This window comes from Colletotrichum truncatum (genome assembly GCF_014235925.2).
Source record: "Colletotrichum truncatum strain CMES1059 chromosome Unknown Contig_0010, whole genome shotgun sequence".
In the NCBI taxonomy this organism is placed as follows: domain Eukaryota; kingdom Fungi; phylum Ascomycota; class Sordariomycetes; order Glomerellales; family Glomerellaceae; genus Colletotrichum; species Colletotrichum truncatum.
In genome coordinates this window covers 1,037,027-1,061,763 of record NW_027222407.1, presented here as the reverse complement: position 1 = coordinate 1,061,763, position 24,737 = coordinate 1,037,027, and the positions used below count along the sequence as shown (strand labels likewise).

Below are 24,737 nucleotides of genomic sequence, written 5' to 3'. Positions count from 1 at the left end.
CCTTCCCTGGCGGGTGACATATGGTACAAGCATCAAAGATGCCATGCTGTTGTTTCCTCCTTATACACGCCTTGCCCTGATCGTAATTTTACATGCTTTCTAAATAAATTGTGCCAATATCGTCTCGTACTATACAGCCATGCCGTTGCCGTGGTAAGGAGACCATACGCCTCTGACACTGGGGTTGATGCTCGTCACCGGCTTGTTGGTCCTCTTCAACTTTTCTCCGCTAGCGTCACGAAGAAGCTCAGCCTTCTTAAGAATCTCGAGGGGCTCCATGTTTCGTACGCAGACAGACTTCTCCTTTCCGTTGATGTAGTGGCCGACAATCATGGGGTGTTTCGATGGACGAGGGGAGACGGAGAACTCGACCTGAGGGTTGGCCTTCGCGAATTTGGGAAGCTGAGACTTGATGAAGCCGCTGTAGTACAATGTCAGAGAATAGTTCGAAGCACCGTTACTTGGGATGCTGCCTACTTCATGCCCTTAGAGCTGCCGGCCCAGTCGCAATAGTGAAAGTCTAGCCTCTTGCATTGGAGGATGAATGCACCAAGGCCATTCTGCTGGTTCGTCAGTAATAGTCGCGTAGCAATCGCGCCGGAGACTCCTTACCTGGCCCTTAGACACCGTCTTCAATGCCTTGATCGTCATTGTGTTTGCCTGGCCCAAGTCCAATTGCTGTTCGGGTCGCGAGAAGCTCCTTCCTACAGCCACAAGACGGGAAATTTCTTAGCGCAAAGATGTTCCGGCCGACTCCAAGCTTCGGTACGTACCCCAGGTCCTTGCATCTTCGTCCACCCAGGATTGGCCGGTTGAACTGCGGATGATCTGGATGGGGCCTACCAGGCCAGGCTGCACCACAAGATTTCCCCTGCTCTCTTGTGTCAATTTCCAATCCGACGCGACAGCCCTTTCCCAAAGTCCATTCCACGACGGTCGAATGCAATACTTCTAGCTGAGCGACATTTTGGGAATTGATTGGAGCTAGAGGAGACGTACGATACCGGGGTATTGAAGCAAAAAGTCATTCGCAATGACGGACAAGCTCCCTCCTAACCTGCTGGCGCTCTTCGCGCCGCGTCCACCTCTGCGATGGGTTGCGCCGCCCGACCATGCGCCTGAGAAGCGAAAGACACTGCCTGTATCTGGCGTCGCCGAATTCCTCCCTGCGCTGCAGACATACAAGGAGACAGATGATTACAAACCGACGGAGAGCTGGCTGCAGATGCGCGACCGAAAGAAGCTCGAGAAGCAAGCTGCAGTGGAGAAGCTCAAGACCGAGGGACCCAGGAACTGTTAGTTTCCCAACACAACATCCGTCACGAAATTTTGCTAACTTGATGGTTATCTAGTCAAACCTCACGAGGACCCCAACATCCGAGGCGATGCTTTCAAGACGCTAATCGTCGCACGACTCTCATACGAGGCCAACGAACAGGACCTCGAGCGGGAGTTTGGCCGCTTCGGCCCCATTGAGCGCGTGCGTGTTCCTATCCCATCGCTGTCTATTAATCAGGCTAACACTGCAACAGATCCGTATCATCGCTGACACTCATGCTCATGAGAAGCCCAGAAAGAAGAAAAAGCCCCATCGTGGCTATGCTTTCGTCGTGTTTGAACGTGAGAAAGATATGAGAGGTAATACCGCCGAAACCCCTTTGATGAAGCTCGGCTTGCCAGCCAGTCATTCCCCTTTCAGGCTTGTGGCCCTCAGGCTCGCCCTCGTCCTGCTTTACACACCGAGATCTGTGGCCCTCAAGCTTGCCCGTCTCACAATCTTGTTTTCTTTTCTCTTTAATCCGTTTCTTGATGCCAAGGTATGATATTGGTAAGGTTTAACTGACACAAGCGCCTTGGCGCATTGGTGAGTAGCTGCTCTAGAAGCCTGCGATGGTATTCGAATCAAGGATCGACGTATCAAGGTAGACGTCGAACGAGGCCGTACCGTCAAAGGTTGGGTTCCTCGCCGGCTCGGTGGCGGTCTCGGAGGAAGAGGTTACACCAAGGCTCTGCCTGCGAGGCCTATGGGCGGACCCGGCGGCGGTTTTGGTGGTGGTTTCCGAGGAGGTTTCCGTGGCGGCTTCGAAGGAGGACGCGGCCGCGGTGGCTTCAGGGGAGGCTTCGGCGGCCGTGGAGGATTCCGTGGAGGCGGCGACTTTGGCTCTCGTGGTGGTGACCGTGGTGGTGACCGCGGTGGTGATCGCGGTGGTCCTAATGGATATGGCGCCCCCAGGGATGCACCTTCAGGTCCCGGTCGCGGCCATGGAGGCGACCGCAACTTCTCTGGTGGTGGATTTGACCGTGGAGGCGGCCGCTCATTTGACGACAGATCTGGCGGCCGTTACGGCGACCGCTATGGCGGTGACCGCGATAGAGACCGTGACCGCGACGGAGGCCGAAGGACCGGAAGCAACATGGAGCCAATCAGACCCAGAGGAGAAGGTGGGTATCGCGGTGACCGAGGCGACAGAGACCGGGACAGAGACCGTGACAGCCACAGAGAAAGGGATTTCGACAGACCTCGCGACGACGACAACAGGAAACGAGGCTACGATGGCGGCGGCTACGAGGACCCCAGGAAGCTGCGTCGTTACTGACGAGACACAAAGTGTCTTGCGGTGGGTGACAAACTCGCTCGTCTTATCCTTTCGTCTCTTTTCTCCTTCCCTTTCTACATCGAGGGTAAGCCGAAGATGTCAAGCACAGTCAAGATTCATCATCCTAGGATTATGAGGCGTTAGAACCGAACGTATGTATCGGCCACCACAGCATTTCTAGGCACTCGTGTCTCCTTCAACGCAACATCGAGACAGTCATGGGCATCGGCTTACTGCGACACTGTATTGAAGGTAACCTTTCTGCGTGTCTCATATCACCTGTTCGGTCCGAGCTCGAACAATCAAGATTACTTTAACGGTTCACCGGCGCTGCAGGTAAGGTCAGAGGTAAGGGACTCCGTGCCTACTGACCTGGAGCTTAGTATGGAGACACAAATGGATCATAAAAGAAAATAGGGTAAACCCGCATGTAACGCGTTATAATTACTTGTACGAATAGGTGAGGACCTCTCGTTTTCTAGACAGACAGGTCGTACGTAGCCTTTTTCTTTTCCTTTTTTTTTTTTGGCTTGTTCAAGTACGCTCCATCGCCGCGGAAAAAGCGTACACGTCTGAATTCCTATGCGTACGAAATAAAAGTACCCCTCGGAAGAGAGGGATTCAAAGATTGTGAAAGATGCCCGACGCATGACCGAAAATTTCTCTAAAAAACCGCCCGAACGCCGTGATTTGTTTTTGTTGTCCACCCCTCGCAATCCATGATGGTATCAGCCTACATGAAGAAGCAATCATCAAGTCTAGAAGCTATTTTGTGTGTTTTTTTGTTGGTCATCCTTTTGTTGTGCATACCCCGAGGAGATACGATTTACTCGCTGTCATCCTCGACGCCGTCCATGGCGTTGGGGTTCACCTCTGTCACCTCGCCTGACGCGGAGCTCCAGTATCTATGCGCATGTCAGTAATCAGAATTCTGCAGCATGGCGGAGAATGAGAGAATGGTAAAACATACGCCAGAACCTGAACCTTGAACTCGCTCAAGCAGATGCCGAAAAGCTTCAACAATCTCGTCTGTCGGCTGTCCAGAGTATCGCCCTCGCGGCAAACAGTGTAACCCTCGCCGGAGGAGCCGTCGGCGTCACCGAGGCAGACGCGGCCCTTGATCATGCGCGTGGGCATGCCGAGGCGACGCAACTCGGGCTCGATGCTGTGCTCCATGGGCACATCGTGCTCGGCGGGGACCTCGCCGCCAGTGGCGTAGACGACACCGGGGGGGATGGTGAAGTCGCGGGTGGCAACGGTGCCGGCGCGAGCGAAATCGACGGGGGAAACGCCCTCAAAGTACTCAAGAACGGATTTGGGGTCGCGGTTGGTGAAGAGGAGGCCGACGGTGCCGGAGAGGAAGGGGGTGAGGCGCTCGATGCCATCAGCGACGGCGGAGGAGGGGTCCTGGCCGAGAGCCTTGGCCATGAGTTTTGTCTTGCCGAAGAAAAGTCTGTGCAGCTATTTGTTAGTCCAGTTCAAGTCTGAAGTAACCACTAGAATCTCTATCATGAGCGATCGCAACAGCGCCATGACCATCCTAGGACTTTTCTGGAGGGCAAAGAATAAGAGAGAGGTAACGCACCTGCAGTCGTTCAGCTCGTGACGGACCTCCTTGAGGTAGTTGTTGCGCATGTTGTTGACTCCAAAGACGAAGCAGTGCTGGAACTGGGGGACAGTTTCGCGGATGTTGGCGAAGAGCTTGTCCTTTTGCTCGCGCGTCTTCTTGTTGACCTGGGTCAGGTTCACAAGTCTGTTGCGCTTCGACTTAGGCATCTTGGCGGTTTATTTTTCCTTTTCTTTTCTTCTTTGCTTTGGTTCAGTTACAATTGGGTTGAAAAAGGACGAATTTGTTGGCCAACTCGACTCTGGTTCAAGTGCAAGAGTTCTGCCTCGAAAGGGATTTAAAAAAACGGTCGAGGGTAGGATCCAAAAGTCGTCCAGGTTCGGGGACTGCTGGGAAAGATTTCGCGCCGACCGCCTTTGGCACAAATTTCTGGAAATTTTGGCTAGGCGCAGAGGGACCGCCGCAACTTTTTTTCACCCCGCAATGCGCTAGGTCCAATGATTTTCCGCAGGGACCGATAAGGACCCATAAATATTCACCGAAGCCTCACCGACTCAAGAATGCCTGCTGGATAGTGCAATTTACTATCTACGAGTGAAAACTATTGGTTTCTCCAGAAAGTCTGGCAGTCCTCTGTTACCCAGCACCTGTTTACCTCATGGAAGTAACCGTCTCATTAACTTCATACACATTGGCGCCTTTCGCCGTGCAGCCACATGACCCCACCTCGCCGTATCTGCACTCCGCGACTCTGAATTTAATGCAAGCAGCAAGCTAATACCGAGGCGTTTTTCTACGCCAGGTAAGTATACGTGTTGCCCTCGCGCTCCAAATAGTCTTTATCGATCAAGCTATTTAAATAATTAGTACGAGTTGAATGCGTGGGCGAGATGTTGACTTACTTCTCAATCTCCTTCTTAATCTGCGCCGCATCGACGGCACCTCGGTTCTTGGTCATGTTGATGACCTCTGCCACTAACTCGCCATGGCTCATCGCCTTTCGGCTCTTCATAATTCTGACAATGGCTGCCTGGGTCTCAAATCTTCTATCCTGGGTGATCCTCTCATGAGTCGCCTTGTTTTCTTCCTTGGTTTCCTTAAGCTGGATCTGGTTGATCTTGATCCTAATCTTAGCGTGCGAAAACGCCTTGTTGATTGTAAACGTGTCTCCTTGGTTGATATCCTTGCCCTTGGGGTGCTTTGTTAGTACTCGGACTTGACCGCATGCAAGGGACTGCAGTGTCCGTGACAGCTCGTCTCCTTGGAGATTCGTGGAGCGAGCAATCTGATCGTAAGAAAGGAAGCCGTCAAGCCCAGCATCGTTGAACAAAACTAAAACGATAGCTTGGTATGCGCTGACCAGAAGCTCTTTTGTACCCTTGGGAAATTTGGCCTTGACTGTGCAGTGCGCCAGTGCATGTTTCCAATTGAGGAGCCTACCAGTATGCTTATTCTTGTAGTACTGGTCGAACCGCTCAATCTGCTTGGCGACGTCGTCAGGCAAGTTGACTCTGACATCGGGGTATGTTGGCCATGCTGCAGCAGACAAGATCATGACTTGCAAGTCTACTGGTGCCTTATCAGCGCCAGTGCCCTCTGACCACTGCTTATACGCCTCCATTTCCTCCTTCGCTACTTCAACGTCCTTGAACATTTGTTCCAGGTTGTGTGTAAAGTTGGTACCACACTCTTCTCTCAGTTTCCTGAGCATGTTCCTTTCAGCATCCTGGCTAGCGCTTCTGCCCATGAGTAAACGACGGGCCAGATCTTTCTTGTAGAAAGCTTCAAAGGCGTCCTTGCCTTCGATGAAACGGAACAGCTCCAATGCTTGGTCTAATTGTCGATCAAGTTCGGCATCTTCATCGCCGGTGCTGGCCTGACCGCTCCGTTCTGCTTCCGCGCGGTCTTTGTTGTCTGATAGTAATGCCTTTGGAAGCGCCTTTAGACCACCACGGAGCAGCATGTCAACGTACTTCGCAATCATCTCTCCCACTTTGGATGTGCCAGAGCTCCAAGTGGCCGCAATGGTGCGATCGTTCATGAAGTCGCCAAAGGCATTCTTGAGCTCATTCACAAAGTCAGAGTCTCCACCGTAGGAATCCCGAACGATGAGACTTAATGACCTCTTAAGCTCGAGTAGCCTTCGCACCATGTCGTCGCCTTGCTCCTTGTCGGCAACGATAGCTGCACCGGTTTTTCGAATATATGCACTCCAAGGCTCCCTGAGCTTCTTCTGGATCCCTGATAGGCGTAACAAATCGTAAAGTGCTTTCATCGATTCCACTTCGTTTTCGGCCAAAAGCTTCGCGAGACTCTCGGCGTTCAGCAGTTTGTCAGAATAGTTATTGACTAGAATACCATGCGCCGCATCGAGTAACTGTTTCTTTGTTGTCGAATCCAAATTGTACTCGTTACACCTGTAGTCTTCTCTCTTTAAAAGTCTTTCACATGCGAGAATGTACTCTTTGAGGTTTGATGAGCTTCGTTCTTCTGCGAAATCCTGGAAATGTTCTGCCGAGATAACTATAAGACGAGGCTCAAAAAGCTTTGTGTAGATATTGAAGACGTGTAGCATCATGACGGAGTCCTTGAGTAAGGCGGCATCAAATCGGTCGTCTCCGGTGCGATCATAAGAGATCAAGTCATATATTCCGCGTAGCGCCCTGCCGCCAGGTGAATAACTATCTGCATCTTCTTTTGTAGGGAACGTCATCCGTCTGAATTGGTTGATGGTCATGTCGTTGATAGAAGAGTAGTTCTTGTTCTTGAGTAGGAAGGTGCGGTCGAGGTAACTGAACGTAGATCTAATTGTCATCTGGCGGTATAGGTTAGTGCTTAAGTTCATACAAATGAAGACGCTCTTGTAACTCACAATTTGACTGTTCCAAACCCGCCAATGCTGCAATACACTCCTTAGCATATCAACGTTTGTGCTTCCGCCATGCGTCTTGATTGACCGCAGCACATTGTTGGTCAAGTGCTCATCGCATTTCCGGCGCAGTATCTCATAAAGCTGCAACTCGTTGTTGTTGCCGCGCCTGCAGATATCCTCGACCGCTCGATATAGCCTCTCTAATGGCAACTGCGGTTTACGTCCGTTAAAGATGTCTTGCAGGGCATCAATGAGTTCCTGTTCCGTCCGCTTGTAATACTGCTCCAGCTGTTCATTCCTAGCTGTCGGCCGTAGATTCTTGATGACCAGCTTCTTTGCGCCCGTGTATGGTCGATACGAGTTGGACTGGGTAAGGTCGATGACCTCGGGGAGCTTCCCCTTCATCTTGGTCGACATATTTGGGTTGGGAGGGTCTTCAGTGCCAAACTTGAAGCGCTTCGGGCTGGGTCTGCTCGGCGACTGCTGCTGGTGCGGGGCGACTGAGCCAGAGCGCGAGACGTCCGAGTCCACGCGGGGTCGTCGCCGCTGAGGGCTGTTCGAGTCTGCAATTGAACTTGTTCCGCCTGTCCTTCCCGTCGCCCGTGATGGCAAAGCTCCCTCGACTACTGGGGGTGAATTCGACGGCATGGACCGTGTGGCCCTGCAACAACTTCTTCCTAAGCTGTTGCAGACCTGGTTGCTTTTCTGGGATCGAGGGGATTGGTATAGGGAGTACAGGCTTTTGTCCGAGGTGGCTTGACTCAATGCCGTCCAGCTTACAAAAGGGGCTGGTCGTCGGGTGGTTGCAGAATTATTGGTTGTGGCAAGATTGTAAGAGTTTCGAATACGGTAAATGCGGTCGCTGTAGCGGGAAGGTTAACGCGGAGTTAAACGCGGAGCTATGCGTCCCAGCTTCATTATCAAATCACCATCCTCTCGTTCACATCATCCATTAAAGTACGTCTCTTATCGCGTCGACCGGGTATTAGATAAGACACGGACCCCACCAGACCCACTGGGGCCCTTGTCCTCGCTTATTACCGTAGTGCTGATATACGCATTTGCATAGGCTTCTTCATATGTTTGTTCATTGCGCTCCTTCTGAGGGTTTCGGTGTCTCGTATCGGTCATTCGGCCATATCCATGAAATTTTCGAATATGATGTATGGAATGTGATTTTATTAGAAAAGAAAGAGGAAAAAACACGAATTTCATCACGTTTATGCGGTCTAACCTGAGCACAAGCCGACGACCAAGTGGTTTACATTGCTAGGGGTATTGCTTCATAGAACACGACTGGATTCATTGTGGTCTCGTACTTATCTCTGAGTAACCCTGCAAAACTGAATTATTTCTCACAGATTATGTGTTTTTCGGCCATACCATCTTTGGCATTCATATTCATGCGCGATGTTGATAGCCAAGTCTCAGTCATGGATTCATGATGATGAGATATAACGCAATTGACACATTCTTTTATCCGCTTGAAACCCACCGGCCGAAACTCAGCAACTGATAGGAGAAAGAGAGGTGGGAAGACAGCGAATAATAGCAGTAGAAGCATACACTGCGTGCAGATCAAGTAGAAACAAGACGGAGCTGTAGGCGGCAATCGTGTTTTAGCCCATTTCAAGGCAAGGAGAATAAACGTAGGGGAAGATGGGATAAGAAACCAAATCATCAAAATACTTTAAGGGAGCCAATGATTCTGTCGTTGTTATTTCTAAGGGTATCATTCGCGCAACTTGCTTCTTTCGTATCAGTCCCCACTGTCCCTCGCCTAAGATCCTCTCTGTTGCACTGCGTATCTTCATGCATATGCAGCCCAGCCCGAATATAGCACGGCCAAATTACTGATGTCGGTTGCCTGGTTGATAAGGTCGTTTACAGTTGCCGTCACACTCAGCGTCTTCGATAACTTCTTCCTAACCACCTCTAAAGCGCGATCCGCCTCAGAAGGCTCGTTCACATTGCCCTTCTTGCCTTTCCTGTCATCGTCCACATCGTCATCCCCATCGTCTTGGCCGCCCTGCAGTTTCGCGAGTCTTACCGGGCTTATTGACCATGAATACAAAGGATCGTAACGCAGCACATCCAGTATTGTCATGATGGAATAGGTCTCCTCGCGCAAAGCATGGAGAGTAAATTCGCAGCAGCGACGGAAGACGCCTTCTGTCCCAGTTATTCCCATGCCATCCACTATATCTCGCGTGAGGCGGAAAGGCACCAATTCTGGAACAGGGAGCACTCGCCCCATTTCAAATGCGACACCCAAATCGATGTGGACAACCTCGCCTGTTTTGTGGTCTAGGAGAATGTTGTGACCGTGCCGATCACCCAAGCCGAGAACATGGCCGAGCATAGATATCGCTGCTGTTGTACGCGTATAGGCCAAACGTTTGACAAACCACTCATCAGGGTCAACAAAATGCTCCATGAAGAAGTATTTCATGACGGGATGGAATCGTTCCGTTACTTTTTTGTAGACGTTGATTCGAGTTTCCGTGGACTTGCCCTGCGCATTGGAAATTTCCTTTCTGCACTGAGATCCTTTGAGATCCTTAGGGAAGTATCTCTCATGTGCAGGCATCAGAAACTCGTGTAGTGGGATGGTGTTAGGGACAAATTCAATGAGACCAGACGCTGAAGTCAAGGGCAGAACCTTGTACGTTCTGATGCCAAGGTTTCTTTGTTGTGTAGACCGGTGCAACTTCAGCAGGGATGAAACCGCGGCGAAAACCTGTTCCATGATAGCGTCTTGACGTAAATCGTCGTTTCCGCCCTTAACCAATTGCCTATATCGTTCTCCGTCGGTTCCAATAGCTGTGATGATTTTTGGTGCACTAACGCCAGACGCAATGGACATTTGTGGTTCCAGTCTTGCTATAGTCGGAACGTTCGAATAGTCCTTGTCCGCTGACACTTCAAGCTGCATGGTTGGCGGAGGAATTTTGTACTTGATGAGCGCGTTGAGTAACGACTGGGCTGAGTGCGCGTCCTTCAGTGCAATTTTATGCCCGGCCTTGTACTTGGCGTTGTCCCTATCAACAGCTAGTCGGTGGTAGTAGGAGCTGGTGCGATCAACTGCTTGCCAGATAGACGCTACCGCCTTATTCGACTGTAGAAGGGCAGCAACTTTCTCCGTGGCCTTCAATCTCAACACTGCTACTTGATCCTCCTTTCGCGTCTTAACCTTAGTGCCGGACCAAATCTGATACATGCCGTGATATGGATGATCAACGCAGATGTTGTACACGAGGTTAATTAGAAGCTTCTGGAAAGGGTTTGCCTGGTCCTGCAGTCTGGATGAGAGTTGGTTCATCAACGTTGCAAACTTTCTTGTTGGCACCTTGTCAAGATGCTTTTTCACGGCATCGTTAGTCGCATCCTCGTCCGAACGTTCAAGCCAGAGAGCTGTGAAACGCAAGGCGTCATTATTATGTTCGTCGGACGCGATGAGGGACAGTAGATAGTTTTCCAGACTAAGTCGCACAAACTCGCTCCTTGTCTGTTCAACGCGCCGAAGCTCTTGCTCATCGAGTTGCAACCATTGCTTGGCACGGTTCAGATGAGACTGGTACCTATTCTTCATCTGAGAATCGCGGCTGCTGGCCATGAGACTTTGGAGCTGAGCCACTTCATCGCTCTTGCCCTTTCTCAAGCTTTGTAGTCTGGCCAGGTCCTCAAGACTGTCTTGATTTAATAATTGCTCATCGCAGAACATAGCAAACTGATGGAAGACATGGCCAGCTTGTTGTCCTTGGCTCTTGCCCTTAAGTTCCTTCAGGGCTGGCTCCAGGTAGTTCTTTTGAATGTGATGTGGCTTTTCCAGTCTTGCAACTGAAACTTGATGACCTATCTTGGATAGAAGATCTGAGCGGCTCACAGAAATTGTCTGCTTCTTGAGAGATGAATCATTATCAATGCCCTGAAGCATACGTATCGAGTGAATCATTTCTCCATGATCCCACAAGGAGTTGGCAGCTTCAATTTTGACCGCCGCATCAACTTTCAAACCCAGATCTTCGCAAGGCCCAATCAAGTCCGTGAGTGATGTCGATATGTTTAGCGACTCTTGTGTGGCCTGGTGGAAGCGGTAGATGCCAGAAGACATCAGCATGCAGCGGATCTCTATTTGCCTTGCTTCGGCGGTGCATAGAGTGGCGTGGCGGAGTTTTGGCTGTTGGCTCATCAAGCTCAAGGTGGTTTCGCGGCAGGAGAGCAAATGGCTAACGTCGTCATACCTATTCAACTTAGCTTAGTTCTGTGGCAACGACCGCGATAAAGACAGAGTACTCAAATATGAGCCGTGGATTAGACCAATGAGTTGGTGACACAACCTGAGTAGTGGCAACTTGTATGGGAATTTACGTACCTTCCACGTCTCATCCATTCACTTCGTTTTTCAAACTTGGTAAGCATACCCTCCAACTCTGAAAAGTCAGCAACGTTTATGACGTCGTCAAGTTCTGTCAAAACCGCAAGGGCTCCAAGATGTTGTCTCAGTTTAGCTGCATTCAAGCTGCGATTCATGAGGTTGCGCATCGTTTGACTGAAGCCATCGTATATGGCGCCTCGAATCGTAAGTTTGTCTGTAGCTTGCTGAATATTCTGGTAGGCTTTATAGATTGTTACCGCATAATTGTCGGCTGCGGCGGGCGCGGGAAGATTCCATCTTTCCAGCCGACGAGCAGTTTGAAACATGTTTTCGAGAGAGTCCTCATCGCCATCATGGCCCTGCTGTGTTTGCTGCAGGGAATGCGAGAGGCCAGCTAGGCCCAGAGTACCTAGAGCCTTGATGAGAGACTGGCTGTCCGACTGCAATGAAGGATCACCACTCCGAATATGGCTATGGTATTGAGCCCCTCGGAAGGCCAAAGTTTTGGATCCGTCTTTCTCGTACTCCAGGCGAGCAAGAACGCTGGACAAATCCGAAGACTGCGGCAGACCGTAATATGCATCGGGATCATCGATGTTCTCGAATATAGAAAGTAAAACGTCTGTTGAATCTTCATCTCGGATTGCGGACGATCTTCGGGATGATCGGGTTGCTTGTGAGACGGCAACTTCGGTGAAGAGAAGAGCAGTCTTATACATGCCACAGCGTGAAGCGGCCGAGGCAGCCGAATTGAAATCGACATCGAGCCACATTGCACGGTCCGCGATTGACGATTCATTAGGTAGTTTCTGTGTCCTCAGGTACAGGATCGTGTTGATCAGGTGCTTTTGGTTCGTGCGTGCGGATGAATCTCGAGTTTTGAGCCACTCCTTGGTAGCTTCGGACAAGTTGCGCTTGATCACTTGTTGTTTGTCAAGCTGGCTGTACAGAGCTAGATGAACGATGAACGGGAATGAGTCCTGCGCAAATCCCTTAACGCTCTTAAGGATTGGTACCAAAGCACTCAGTATGATATACTCAGAAACAGACTGTGCAAGGTGAACTGCAAGTTGTTGAATCCATTCCGGGCTCTCGACATGATCGCGGAAGAACACCTGGGAGTCGGGTATGTTCTGCGAAAGGATGAAATCGGAAGGAGGAGTGCGATATTGACCCCAAGCTGAAGCCAAGCAAAGAGATTCGCTCAGCGTTTTCTGTGCAGCAACAAGAAGAGCATCATCCCCTTGAGATGCTGCTTCTGACACAACGGCTCTCAAGGCAGATTCTGCGAGACCAGCAATAGCCGAGTCCTTACTCTGGGTTAATTGTTGCAGTAGATTCAGTAACCCCTGTTCAGAATCATTAGATCCAGGGGCAAGCTTATTGTACCGCGATAGTTCAGACTCTTCCAACAATTCTGGTTGAATCTCACCAGAAGCAGCAAATGACCTGCCTACCACGCGGCCTGCCCAGGCCAGGTACTCCTCGCTCAAAGCGAGTGCGTTGCAGCTTTTCCAAACAAGACCGCTGTAACGAAGTGCATCAACATCGTCCTCAACGACATCCTGATTACCTGTAATAGGCACCACGAAATCCCCGCAAAGCATGCCAAGCGCTAGGTCACGAGCTGCTTCATTCAGTAACTTTTCCTCGCGCTCACCGTCCTTTAGAATTTCCAAAAGTAACGTGCTCTCATGTGTTCCCCTCTCAGCGTTTCCTGACGATCGAATATTGGTTGCAGATTGCGTGATTGACCGGAATGCTCGTCTCTGACGTTCGTCTGCAAAATTTGGCGACACGTAGCTAGCCAAGTAGTTGCTGAACCATGTGTGAAATTGTTGTGCTTTACTCATGGTTGCTTTGAACTGGCTCTCTTGGGTTGTGCTGGACTGGCTGGACTCGAGGAAAACCCTAAGTGAAGCCAATGTAGATAACGCATATCCGGCAAGGAATGATGGTGTTTGCAGAATATGACTGTTTCCTCTAGAGATCAGGTATCGACTAACACCCAGTGCATCGTCTGCACATTCAGAGTCCACAATGAACGGCCTTACAGAGGAGAGCAACATCTCCAGAGGGTAGCCTTCCAGCGCTACAGAGCCGGCTAGGGATATAATCACGCGGACTTTTCGCAGGACTGAGCAAGCGTGAAGAGAGCCCAAAGCTGGATGGACGGTATTAAGAAGCTTTCTAGCCACCGCTACTACCAGTGCCGGCGTCCACAACGACTGAAGTTCATATTCTGTTTTACTGCACAGGTAAAACAGTTCCTTCAAGAGAAATTTGGCCCTAAACATTGGTTGTTGGTTGGGCGGTAACATCGTTGTGGATTGGGAGAAACTTTTCATTTCCTCCAAATTGTCCGCGGCGTATTGGAAATTGTTATCTCTTGCCAGGTACTTCTCGATGGGATCTTCCTGATCGAATAGGTTGAACAGTAATGCTACAATGTCTGCGAAGTTGAGGTACACGTGGTCCAAGTATGATTCTCGGCCCAATAGTTTCCGCACCCATGTGTCGCCGCTGTCGCTCTTAGAGCCAGACATGCTTGTTTCGTGGGCGATGGTGTACGCCAAAATCTTTGTGAAGCCTTGCTTGGTCATGTCGGTTGAAGATATACCGAGCCTCTGAGACAAGGTCCGTACGCTTTCGTAGCGCCCTCGCATAATCTCCAAAGCTGTCGTCTCGGCCTGTGCTTCCCGGAGTAAATAATTTAAGCTAGGGAACCCGAAGATATCGAATGGTATGTCTTCGATGGCGTTCAACTCGAGCCAGGTATACAGAAGCTGAGGACAGAATATGTTAAAGAGCTCCCTAGGAGAACCCAGCTGAAGAGCTTCGGAGACTTTCTCAAGACACCTTTTGGCGTATTTAGTAGACTGCATTATCTTTCCAGGTGTCTCGAAGATATGGTAGGTACATCTTCTGAGAAGTGTAGGCCAACGGCATGCGAGTTGAGCCAACGCGAAAAGTCGAAAAGCAATACCTTCAATAGCTTCTGGGTCTGCGGGTAGACTGTTCAGGACATCTATAAAGACGTCATCATGCATTTTCAGGACATAAATGCCAAAGACATCTGGCAGGGCCGCCCCAATGAAGTGCTTGACAACCATTGGGCCGTCTTGTAGGATAGACAGCAAGGTCGTCCGACATGAAGATAGGCCGAGACTGGTGCCATATTGAGGATTGATTTTCAGTAAAGCAAATAGTAAACTCGCCAAGGACATCTGTGACCCGGCGGATAGGCTGTTGTTTGGCAGAGAGGCTTTGACAAAATAGTCATAAAGATCTCCAACGAACGTCGATACCTCATTTTTCTCATCCACCCAGACCCGTATGAGGCCCTCCAAAATGCCTAGACTGGTCGAGTGTGCCACTTCGCAGCACGTATACTCTAGCTCCCCGATAATCTCACCGAGCTTTTCAACTACTCGAAGTGCATCATCAGGACCGACCACAAGGTCAGAACTGAATAGTTCCGTCGCCAAGGAATTACACATCAAGAATTCATCATGAGAGAGACTCAAAAATTGGTCCAGAAAGCCCTGAGGGACAAGACCAATTTGTTCATTGTCTCTATGCATCGACTCGAGAAGGTATATACGCTGGACAGTGTCAAGATGAAACGCCGTCGAGTCCAAACTCATTGGTATGCTTAGACGAGGAATATTTGTCGGTCTCATTGCAATGCTCTTTTTACTCTCCTGGGAGTCGAAGTCATCGTCTAGATCCATAAGGTCCTGATTTTGTCCGGATGACTGGCGTAGAGTTCGCTCATGGGATGTGCCGGCTACAGTCGCAACTAAGTTTAGAAGAGGGAGGTTTTCTTTGAACAACGTGTTGATGCTTGCTGCGTCCAAGGAAGGGAGAATAGGACGTATGATTTTGCAGACAACCTCGAAGAAAATGGTGCTGTCGCTCGAGTCCAAAGCAACGCTGAGGCTCCTCTCGCAGAGTCTGTGGAGGGTTGACTCGATATCTCTTGACTGACCAGAGTTTAGATCTGTGAGCTGAAAGACAAGCAATGTGCCAGTAATAGTGGCTGAAAAGAGGCTGTGAAGCCTGTCTGATGAGATTTGCATGCCACCTTCTGACCCTTTTTTAGTCCAGGAGTCACAAAGCTCTTGCAGCTCCTCCACTTTCGGGAACAAAAGTTCTAATACCAGTTTCTTCGAGGCATGAAAAGTTGACGAGTCGCTAGCCTTGATCAATTCGGTGGACACTATAGCTTGGCCGCAGCTCGTGGAGACCAATCTTCTTTGCTTCGGGTCTTCTAGCAGCAAAAGATATCTCGTCAAACCTGATGAGTGGTATTGCTCTTTCCATGTCTGGCATATTGGACCCCCTGACACAGCTTCTTGTGAAGGATGCGGTAATAGCCCAGCGCCGCAACATGCACGAATTAGATTAACCAAATCTGATACTGGCGCATGTACCGAATTTTGAGACGCAAAACTCATGTCGGCTACACATTGTTAGCTCTCCATTAAGGTCTCAAACAAGAACAACCCACCTGGATTCCAACGCAGGAAAACCCAACGAATTATGTGATGACATGTCGCCTGACTAGCATTAGGTAGCTTCACATTTCGCAGAAACAATAGATGTAACATGAGAATGATGGAGGAGTCTACTAAAAGGGCAGGGCCATTCACGTCGGCGGTCGTGACGATGCTGTTAACTTCGTCCGATATATTGTGATATGGGACAAGTTTGCTTTCAAGGATTGTGTGCAGCAGAACACATGCGGCGCGACAGGTATTTGGCTGACCAACTGCTCGCACAGCAATTTGCCATGTGTGCTTCCACAAAGTGGCAACATCAGATTCGGTTGAACGTAGTGCACAGCTGCGAGGTAATCAGTAACGTGATGGTAGCAAACGAGTGACTGATGATCAGGAGTAAAAGAACTAGAGTAAGAGGTGCTAGGTGCAGAAAAAAACAACAACAACAGAGGATTGTCCAGGCTGTGCGAAGCGGAGAAGAGATCTGAGGAGCGGACAGGTTGAGGGGTGTATGTAGGCCATTACTTACCATGCACAAGCTAGCATGGCCCATGACGCAACTGTTGTGTCCTTGTCACTGGCGAATGTTGTCAGATCCGGTAACAGCTCTGCGACTTCTGCAGAGGTGAAAGTGTCGAGATCTAGAAGAAATGGAACCAGTTGCATCGACATTCTTTGCACTGCCGGGCCGCGGGACTGCATTTTTTCCTGAAGTCGGCTTGTCGGGCCATGCGTTCTGCGCTTCTTCCGAGGCTGTTCTTCTGGTGACTGCGAGCCTTGCTGTTTATGCGTTTTCCATAGAATTCGTTCCAAAATAGCAATGCTTTGCACAATAGCCCACCTTCGCTCGCCATCACGGTTGTGAGGCCGAAGGCCAAAAAGGTCAAGATTGAAATAGTCTTGCGGGAGCCGGTGCGGAACGAATGTCAAATCATCCATTTGGAGCTGTGACCGAATGTCTCGCCGAGAGTACTCTAGCCAAAGAGCTTCACTTAGGTCTTCGACATCCTTCTGAACATGGCCGTTCTCGTCATCATAGACAAGGCGCTCGAGATGTAAGCGAATCAAAATCATGGTCTTGAGCATCTCGTCTCTGACAGAGTTTAGCATCTCATCTTGAGAAACTGTTCGAGCTTGCCACCAGTGACTGATTAGGGGCACAAGATCCCTGGTCAGATTGCTGGCTCGAGAAAGATCATCGACTAGAACTCCAGTCAATAAGACATTGATGGATGCGAATGCTAGCTGTGTAACTGGACCCAAGCCAAGATGGCGGACTTGTAATATTTGTATCAGAGTTTTGGATAAGTCCCGTGACCTTTCTCGAAGCGGAGCATTCGGGGGGAGGACGAGAAGGTAGAGGCAGTGAAGAAGATCTTGAACAGTGCCGCGGGATATTTGACCCGGTAGACGTTGACTTGGATTGGTGCTTCTACCAGTGGAGAAACCAATCGAAGCTGTACCTGGGGCCGGTGATGCACGGGAGCCCGAATCTCTGTCAGCATTATCCAGGTAACGCGCGATGGCCTCAGTACAGAAGTCAACGCAGGCGAACCACCTATCAGCACCCTTCGTAGCAAGGTGCTCACCGTTGGGCTGGTGTTCTAAGACGGCGACAAGAGATTTGACATAGTCCTTGAGGAGTGGCTCCAGAAGATCACCATCAGGACCGGGGAGTGTCTGGGTGATATGATCAATCATGGCCAAGAGGGTTTTTCGCTTGAGTCTCGAAGCGCCATAGTTGACGACGAGACGAAGAGCTTCGGCACATTTGGAAAGTCTAGAGGCAGCAGAAGCAGCAGTGGACCTTTTGCTGCCGAAATAACTCTGCTTTTCGGTGACGGCACATCGGAAGAGGGCCTCGAATATGCGATGATAATGCTTATCTTCTAGTATGGACCTGTGGGTTTGTTAGTATTACTTTTAAAGCCATTCCCGGCATTATTGGCATTGTAATCGGCATTGCTATATTAAAAGTTTGCATGTACCATCGCTCGCTTTGACAACCCGTCAATATATTGGTTTTGACTTTACCATGCGGTTCATCCTAGATATTCATCATATACGAGAGTAAAACTCACAGATTTGTTGTCTTTCCCTTCTTGTCTAGCAAAAAAATAAGGTCTTCGAGACCCGACGCACGTTCCTTGATTGTTCCTTTTTCTATCGAGTCTGTATTTCACCACATATTAGCTTGTCAAGCCCTATGGCTTGTGTGGCAGGTCACTGACCGAGGGCATCGTTGAGGGTCACCTCCCCCGTCTTCATTTTAGGGGGCGCCATAATCTAGTGCTCTACAATGCACATCCTGGCTACCGAACAGTTTCTGGTGTCTTCATGCGCTTCAAAGGGGTCAACTGGTGGACAACGTCGAGGCAGATGACGAGAGTGGCAGACGCTGGGGTGAGTGAGTCCACACTAACAATGGCCAGGTTAAGCGGCGCGGGAGGGTGGAGAAGGTGAGCAGGCACACTGCGATTTGTTCAGGCAGACGGCATTTGATTTAATCAGGCAGTTTTTTCTTTGCGCAAACCAAGGCGAGAATGTGGGCTGGCAGGCAGGTATTCCTTCTAAATCGCAACGTAAGACCGTGACGCGCCGTAGCCCAGCCGGTTCAAAAAAAGCAGAGATCAAGCTTCACGTAACTTGAGGTACCCAGCCTAGCTCCCAGGAGCTCTTCCTTAGGTGTCTAATCCCTGTCGTATTACGGCAAAAAGCACACCACCTTCCATAAATGACTACAGTTTGTTGACTTTGGCCCGGAACATCTTTGCCCCGGGTGGATTTTCTTTTCACAGCAACGAACGGCGCGATCGATTGGACGATTACAGGCACCGACCACCGCCAACCACGCGCCTCCCGCAAGGCTTAGTGGAGGAGCCTGGTCGTACCTCCAGAAGCGGTCCACTCTAAAATTCCCAGAATCTCGAAAGCCGTCACCTGGGCAGACATCTACGATCGGACAATTTGCCCCAAAATTCGTCGCCCTTCGCCAACGCGACAGCTTCGCGGGCTTCTTTCAAGCCCATGAGACGATCAGGCCCCGAGGCCATGCAATAGCGCGCCCAATTCCCTACGATGGCCGAACCAACCACCCTCGATGCGCTGCAGGCATTCCACCGCGACCTGGCTGCGGTCCGTGACGGCCGCCCTGAAGGCGCCGACTCCTTAGACAACCCAGTTATCCAGGCTATATTCGAAAGAGAGCTTGAGAGAGTATGGCAGCGACCACCAAGAGACGAAAAGAGCCGAAATCAGGTTAAATCCGGTTGGTTGCAGCTTGCCAATGGTTCCCGCCAATTTGTATACTAACCTAGCACTATGCGCCAGGCAAGATCGTGATCGACGAAGAAGAATATTCAATCAACGAAAATTTCCAGCAGATCGTGTTCAATCTCGCAGACGAAGCTGAAATTAACGAGATCGAAGCAGCACGATATGTTCTTGAAGCTGAAGAAGACCCCGCGGTCATTGGCCGCTCGCTGCTTGAATGTGGGTTAATACGAATCCATCAGCAGCGCAAATATGTCCTCGACTGCGTCCGTTTGATGTTTGAGATTGACGGATTGGACGAGGATGATTTCGATCCCGAAATTCTTAACGGAGTACAGTTGTATCTGTCCGCCACCGTCTTCCAAAATTTGCCGGGTGAAACCGCATCATCACAGAAGAGGCTGCTACCAAGATGCCTGTCAGCCATGCAAGACGTGAGAGGGTGGCTTCAAAAGATAGCCGACAAGATAACTGCGGCAGCTGTTTTGATCAATGGAAGAGGAGGTCAGGTTCCTGAGGAGATGGAAACAATCGAGTTCTCTCGCGTCAGCCTGTACCAGCAGCATGAGCTTCTCGCCATCATTCTCTGCCGTGCAATCGAGAAGCGAGAGGCCGAAATTAGCGATTTCAAAACGTTCCTGCAGCACTTGAAGAATGCTGACAAGTACGATATTCTTCTGGGTATGTATGACAGGGTCCCAAGACTTATGTTCAGCCGCTAACGTAGCCAAAGCACATCTTTTCCCTGCTTTGGGGGCATACATAACACTTTTCGGCTCAACTGAAGGTGCCTCAAACCTTGCCATGGCTAGAGAGCTTCACCCGCTCATCACAGACGAGAGCCCCTGGCGCCTAGTATACCTTCAGGCGGCGGTCAAGGCTTGGTGGTTGTCGGAGTACAGCGGATGGTATCTTGACGACTCATTACTAGGCGGCCTAGAAGGCGTCGACCTAGATCAAGGTAAGATATCTACCATCAATGAGCAGTTCAAAACGCTGATACCTGTTGTAGAGGACAGACAAAGATCAAAGCAGTTTCTGGAGGCATTGAAGGATGGCGCCTTTGATTTTATCTTGTCCATCGCTGCAGATGTCAAAACTCCAGAATGGGTTGACCCTTCAAGGATAACGATGCGCAATTGGCTCCAACGTAAGGCACCGCCATTGGCGTCGGAATCGATTCAGTTTTCCGATTTCTTCCAGCAATGCCTTATGACACAGCTGGAGGTGTTTGTGGACGCATTCATCTCTAACCTTCCCGATGTTTTGCGGAAGCTGCGTGTGGAAGAAGATGAGCAGCGGCAGCTTAGCCAGAGCCATGAACAGGACCTGGATTTGGAACGGTTCTTGGTTATCATTGCGTATGCGTATGAGGGACGGCCCGACGCCGCGATGAACTTCTGGTCAGACCCCGACAGCAACCTGGCGGGTTTCATGCACTGGGCTTCGCGAAGGGCTTCCACGCCGCTAGTCAGTTCCTTCTGTGAGATGCTGCAAGCCATCTCCTCCAACGATGACTGCGCCACGGCCGCCCACGAATTCTTGCTGGATGAGGGCCACCACGCGTCTGGCAAGATGAGGAGATCGCAGTCCCTTACTTGGCAACAAATCTTCAGGGAGCTTGTGTTCTTCTCGAATAAGATCAGAGAAAAGGCTCAGGCACCGCAAGTTTCGGCAACATACCGACCAGGTCGACCTACTAGCGACCAGGCTGAGGCCGAGCCGGAATCTACCATGATGCTGCAGTCTTACTTGCGACTTATCACTAAGCTTGCTTCCGAGAGCGAAACCGCTCGGCAATTCCTCCTCAAAGAGCCAAGCTTCAATCTCGTTGAGATGCTGTTCCAGCTGGCCAGCAGCCCTGTCCCCGCTGATCTGCGGGCAGGTACATTCCTGGCCCTGCGTGCATTGATCACGAGAAAGACTCAGGAGGAAGCTAACATTATGTGGCAATGTCTCGAGGCTTGGATGAACGGGGCTTACATCGTGACCCCTCCTCAACATCGTTCACCTCAAAGCTCGCCGGTTGTGTCCATGGAAACCGTCAGTGATGATATTTGTCATGGCTTTGAAGAGCCTCATGCGTTCATTCAACTCTTGATTGCACTTATCACACCGCCAGAGGACAGCAGCCCTCTCAATGATGGTTTGCCTTTCCCCGAGAACCTTGGCTCAGCCAACCGCATGCCTGGTATTGAGATTTATGTGGATACTGTATTGGGCAAGGTCTTTGCAAACAAGGCTAACGAAGTCAACGACACCAACCAGCTGAGAATGCTCCGTCTGAGTTGTCTTGAGTTTGCGGCGACCTGTCTGGCGACGTTCAATGAAAATCTCATCGTCATCGCGAACGAGACTAATATTCCCATTGACTCTGCGATGGCGGCAACGGATCTAGCAACTTACGTCAAGTTACACCCATTCGCTCGTGTTATGGAATGGATGTTTAATGACAAGGTCATAAATTCCTTGTATCAAACCATTCACCAAGATGCTGTGGACGTTGGCAACGCCACCCCTGATTCCCCGGTCATCTTGGGTATCCTGAGAGCCGTGGATGTTATCACCAAGGTTTTGGATCTTCAGGCAACCTTCCTTGACCTTGTACGACCGATCATTAAGATGCAGTCCAATCATAGACGGCCACCTGTAGCTAATGCCGCTTATGCCTCTTTTGAAGACGGCTTGGTTGGCCATCTTGGACTTGTGGTCGACCTCGGAAGCTACTGTGGACTTGGCCATCCCGATTTGACACTAGCTTGCTTGAAGCTACTCGAGAAGATGACCGCTTCCTTCAAGATGACTTCTGCATGGTCATCTAGCCCTGGTCGTAAGAATCACCGCAACAAGGCAATTGTTGCCATGGAGGCAAATGGAGAACATGAGGCTATTTCGCGCTCTCTTGCGGCAGAGCTAACGGCGCCATTGGACCTCGGACGTGAAGCAGAATCACCCACTTACCTCACCAAATCCTACATTCTCGATTTCATTTTCAGCTGTTTGGCCGCAAGCCCAGACAAGCCCACGATTGCCCACCTACTTCTTGGATTTAAATGCGGCCTCGACACACTGGCTGTTGACTCTGATGGATCCTTTGCATCCAGAAACTCATTATTCCACAGCATGCTGAGGCTTCTGTTAGAAACGCCGTTCGGCGACCCTCAGGGTATGAGACAGTGGCTCATCTTTTTGAAGAGCAAATGCATGCGCATTCTGCGAGTGTTGTGGACGTCGCCTTTATCAGCCCCCCTTGTTATTGACGAGTTGAGGGACAATGATGTCCTCTTCCACTTCCTGCTACGCGAAGTCATTATCCAGCCCGCGCTGCCGTGGGAGGGACAGGACGTCAACACCCCCCAATTCCCCCTGACCGATGGCGCACCAACGCTGATTGACTTCCTCGCACTGCGTAGCATGAGCTTAGAGTACATCTCCATGGAGCTCTGCAGCGTCTCACAAAGCCGGATGCCATCCCTGAAGAGGCGAATTTTTGAAGCCCTCAATGGACAGATCGTCGGCGACAACAACGAGCCCATAACGATACCCACAGTATTCGACCTGTACGACTTTTTGTTACCCACTGACACCTGGGATATGTCACTTCCTCCACTTCAATTCTACAAGGAACTTGACCTTAGGATATGCTTGGAAGAGGATGACCACGGAAACGCCATATACAACATCGACCGTGCCAAGGAGATTCTCTTGTTGAAGCGAAGTGAGAGGAGAGATGATGGTGTCGTCTTGACGGCGCAGGACTACGCCACCCTCGAACGGGAGGAAGCTGCTATCACTGACTACCTCATCTTCACCAACCGACAAAAGCGGATAGCATCGCAAAGCTTGGGCGTCCTCAAGACGTGGACAAGCCTGCTGCTCGTCATGGTGGAGTCGAACGAGTTCAAGGGGACAACGGAAGCCTCGTTCTATCTACAGGCTTTACAGGCCATTCTGCCCGGCCTGGAAGCGTCGGCATTCGAGCGACCGGAAGAGGCAATGGAGCTCGCCAAGCTGGCCAAGGTTCTCCTCTTCAAGCTCGATCTAACCTCAAAGCCTTCGCTAGACCGAGAGAGCCAAGCTATCGGCAGCCTCGTCAGCGACAAGCTTTACCAGCTTTTCCAGATCTGCCTGCAGGCCATCGGTAAGTGGGCCGGCTCATCTGACCTTCGCGCGGTCTACTACAGCATCTGCTACCGCTACCTGACTGGTATGGTGGACCAGGGTCTGCTTGTCGCTGGCCGTCAAAAGACAATCAAGACAATCCAGATTTACGGCGAAAGACTGATCAACGTCATCTGCGACGATGCTTACGGTAGCGACGCCGCGTGCCAGACAGCCGCCTTCATTCTTCTAAACGCCCTGGTCAACCTCGGCCGACAGGAGGACGACGCCCACATTGTCGAAACACTCAACCGGCTCAACTTCATTGGCATCCTCGTCGACTCCCTTCGCACCATCCTGCAGGACTGGTCAGAGATTGTCCACACCGGCAACTCAGCACAGGAGACGTACGTGGCGACCAAGTTCGCGCTGCTCCTGCAGCTAGCGCAGACGAAGCCCGGTGCCAAGTACATTCTCCACGCGAACCTATTCAGGTCTATTGAGGCGTCCGGACTTTTCGCTGCGGACCCTGAACTGCAAATCGACCCAACGAACCCCAAGGCCTTGGAGAAGCACTACGAGCTCCTCGCCAAGGTAACCCGTGTGGTGAGCGCTGCCATCGTCAGCCGGGGATCCAGTAACGTCCTTCAAGGCCGGAGGTTCCTAACGGAGCACCGCATGCTGGTGACGCACACCCTTAAGCGCAACGCGGGTATCGGCGCCGTGGAAGGAGAGGACGTGTTGGAGGAGCGTATCGAGGAGTTGGCCGAGGGCTTCATGGTCCTGATTGCGGCAACCGGCTTCTTGGAGGTAAATATGGAACCCACACCACTCTTTTTCTCTTGAAAAATTTGAATGACCAGAATTTGCTGACGTGCGATATTCAACAGTTTGAGAACGAGGTGCTGCCGGAGCCAAAGAAACAAGGTCCCGTCCTTTTCACCTAATAGCACTGGAAATGGAGAACCCGGTAATGTGTACATGGTTGGAGTAGGAAGTAGCCGACGGACAAAAAACAAAAGATGTCAAGAAATACTCTTACAAATGTGTTTAAAGCGTAGAGATTGTGTTCCGTGCATACAGACCAGGCGTTCGGGAAGAGGTGGATGGATGGGGGCCGGAAAGGGGAAACGGAAACTGGACCGACTGTCATACCGTTAATCTCGGCGGGGGAAAACAAGAAAGAATCTGTCTCCCAGGGGATTAAGAAGAAGAAGAAGGAGAAGAAGAAGAAAAAAACGAGAACATGTACCGAGTAGTAGAGAGTACTGTAGAGTTACGAAAACTCAAGCGCGTTTGGGGCTGGCATACACTGGTCCGATATCCTTATGGCGAGCAGGGTCCTGTGAGAGATGTCCGTCCAGTCAGGCAGGACCTTTCCTCTCCGATACTACTTCTGGGTTATACTCCACGATCCGACCACGTGCAAGAAAGACACTGCTGC

General features: G+C 50.6%; 6 protein-coding genes across 6 annotated transcripts; 2 read left to right on the top strand and 4 right to left on the bottom strand.

Annotated features, from left to right (window-relative positions):
* Nucleotides 1–129: 129 nt before the first annotated feature.
* CTRU02_213746 (mitochondrial 54S ribosomal protein mL43) lies at nucleotides 130–651 on the bottom strand (the record flags this gene model as incomplete). The annotated part of the gene is made up of 3 exons (XM_036733303.1): nucleotides 130–421; nucleotides 478–560; nucleotides 613–651. 3 exons carry the CDS (start codon nucleotides 649–651, stop codon nucleotides 130–132), a joined length of 414 nt encoding a protein of 137 aa, XP_036574994.1.
* Nucleotides 652–1,033: 382 nt separating this feature from the next.
* Nucleotides 1,034–2,597, top strand: CTRU02_213745 (U1 small nuclear ribonucleoprotein; the record flags this gene model as incomplete). The annotated part of the gene is made up of 4 exons (XM_036733302.1): nucleotides 1,034–1,295; nucleotides 1,353–1,480; nucleotides 1,533–1,638; nucleotides 1,873–2,597. The coding sequence occupies 4 exons, from the start codon at nucleotides 1,034–1,036 to the stop codon at nucleotides 2,595–2,597; spliced, it is 1,221 nt and encodes a 406-aa protein (XP_036574993.1).
* An 826-nt stretch (nucleotides 2,598–3,423) lies between these two features.
* On the bottom strand, nucleotides 3,424–4,373 carry CTRU02_213744 (60s acidic ribosomal protein; the record flags this gene model as incomplete). Its single annotated transcript, XM_036733301.1, has 3 exons — nucleotides 3,424–3,502; nucleotides 3,568–4,050; nucleotides 4,183–4,373. The coding sequence occupies 3 exons, from the start codon at nucleotides 4,371–4,373 to the stop codon at nucleotides 3,424–3,426; spliced, it is 753 nt and encodes a 250-aa protein (XP_036574992.1).
* A 584-nt stretch (nucleotides 4,374–4,957) lies between these two features.
* Nucleotides 4,958–7,684, bottom strand: CTRU02_213743 (ubiquitin ligase subunit; the record flags this gene model as incomplete). The annotated part of the gene is made up of 3 exons (XM_036733300.1): nucleotides 4,958–5,015; nucleotides 5,067–6,979; nucleotides 7,037–7,684. The coding sequence occupies 3 exons, from the start codon at nucleotides 7,682–7,684 to the stop codon at nucleotides 4,958–4,960; spliced, it is 2,619 nt and encodes an 872-aa protein (XP_036574991.1).
* Nucleotides 7,685–8,846: 1,162 nt separating this feature from the next.
* On the bottom strand, nucleotides 8,847–18,202 carry CTRU02_213742 (phosphatidylinositol 3 (ataxia telangiectasia mutated); the record flags this gene model as incomplete). Its single annotated transcript, XM_036733299.1, has 6 exons — nucleotides 8,847–11,280; nucleotides 11,412–15,879; nucleotides 15,928–16,262; nucleotides 16,449–17,819; nucleotides 18,001–18,091; nucleotides 18,151–18,202. 6 exons carry the CDS (start codon nucleotides 18,200–18,202, stop codon nucleotides 8,847–8,849), a joined length of 8,751 nt encoding a protein of 2,916 aa, XP_036574990.1.
* Nucleotides 18,203–18,997: 795 nt separating this feature from the next.
* CTRU02_213741 (nuclear pore complex subunit) lies at nucleotides 18,998–24,240 on the top strand (the record flags this gene model as incomplete). Its single annotated transcript, XM_070206119.1, has 5 exons — nucleotides 18,998–19,187; nucleotides 19,250–19,873; nucleotides 19,926–20,153; nucleotides 20,205–24,103; nucleotides 24,184–24,240. The coding sequence occupies 5 exons, from the start codon at nucleotides 18,998–19,000 to the stop codon at nucleotides 24,238–24,240; spliced, it is 4,998 nt and encodes a 1,665-aa protein (XP_070060151.1).
* Nucleotides 24,241–24,737: the final 497 nt, after the last annotated feature.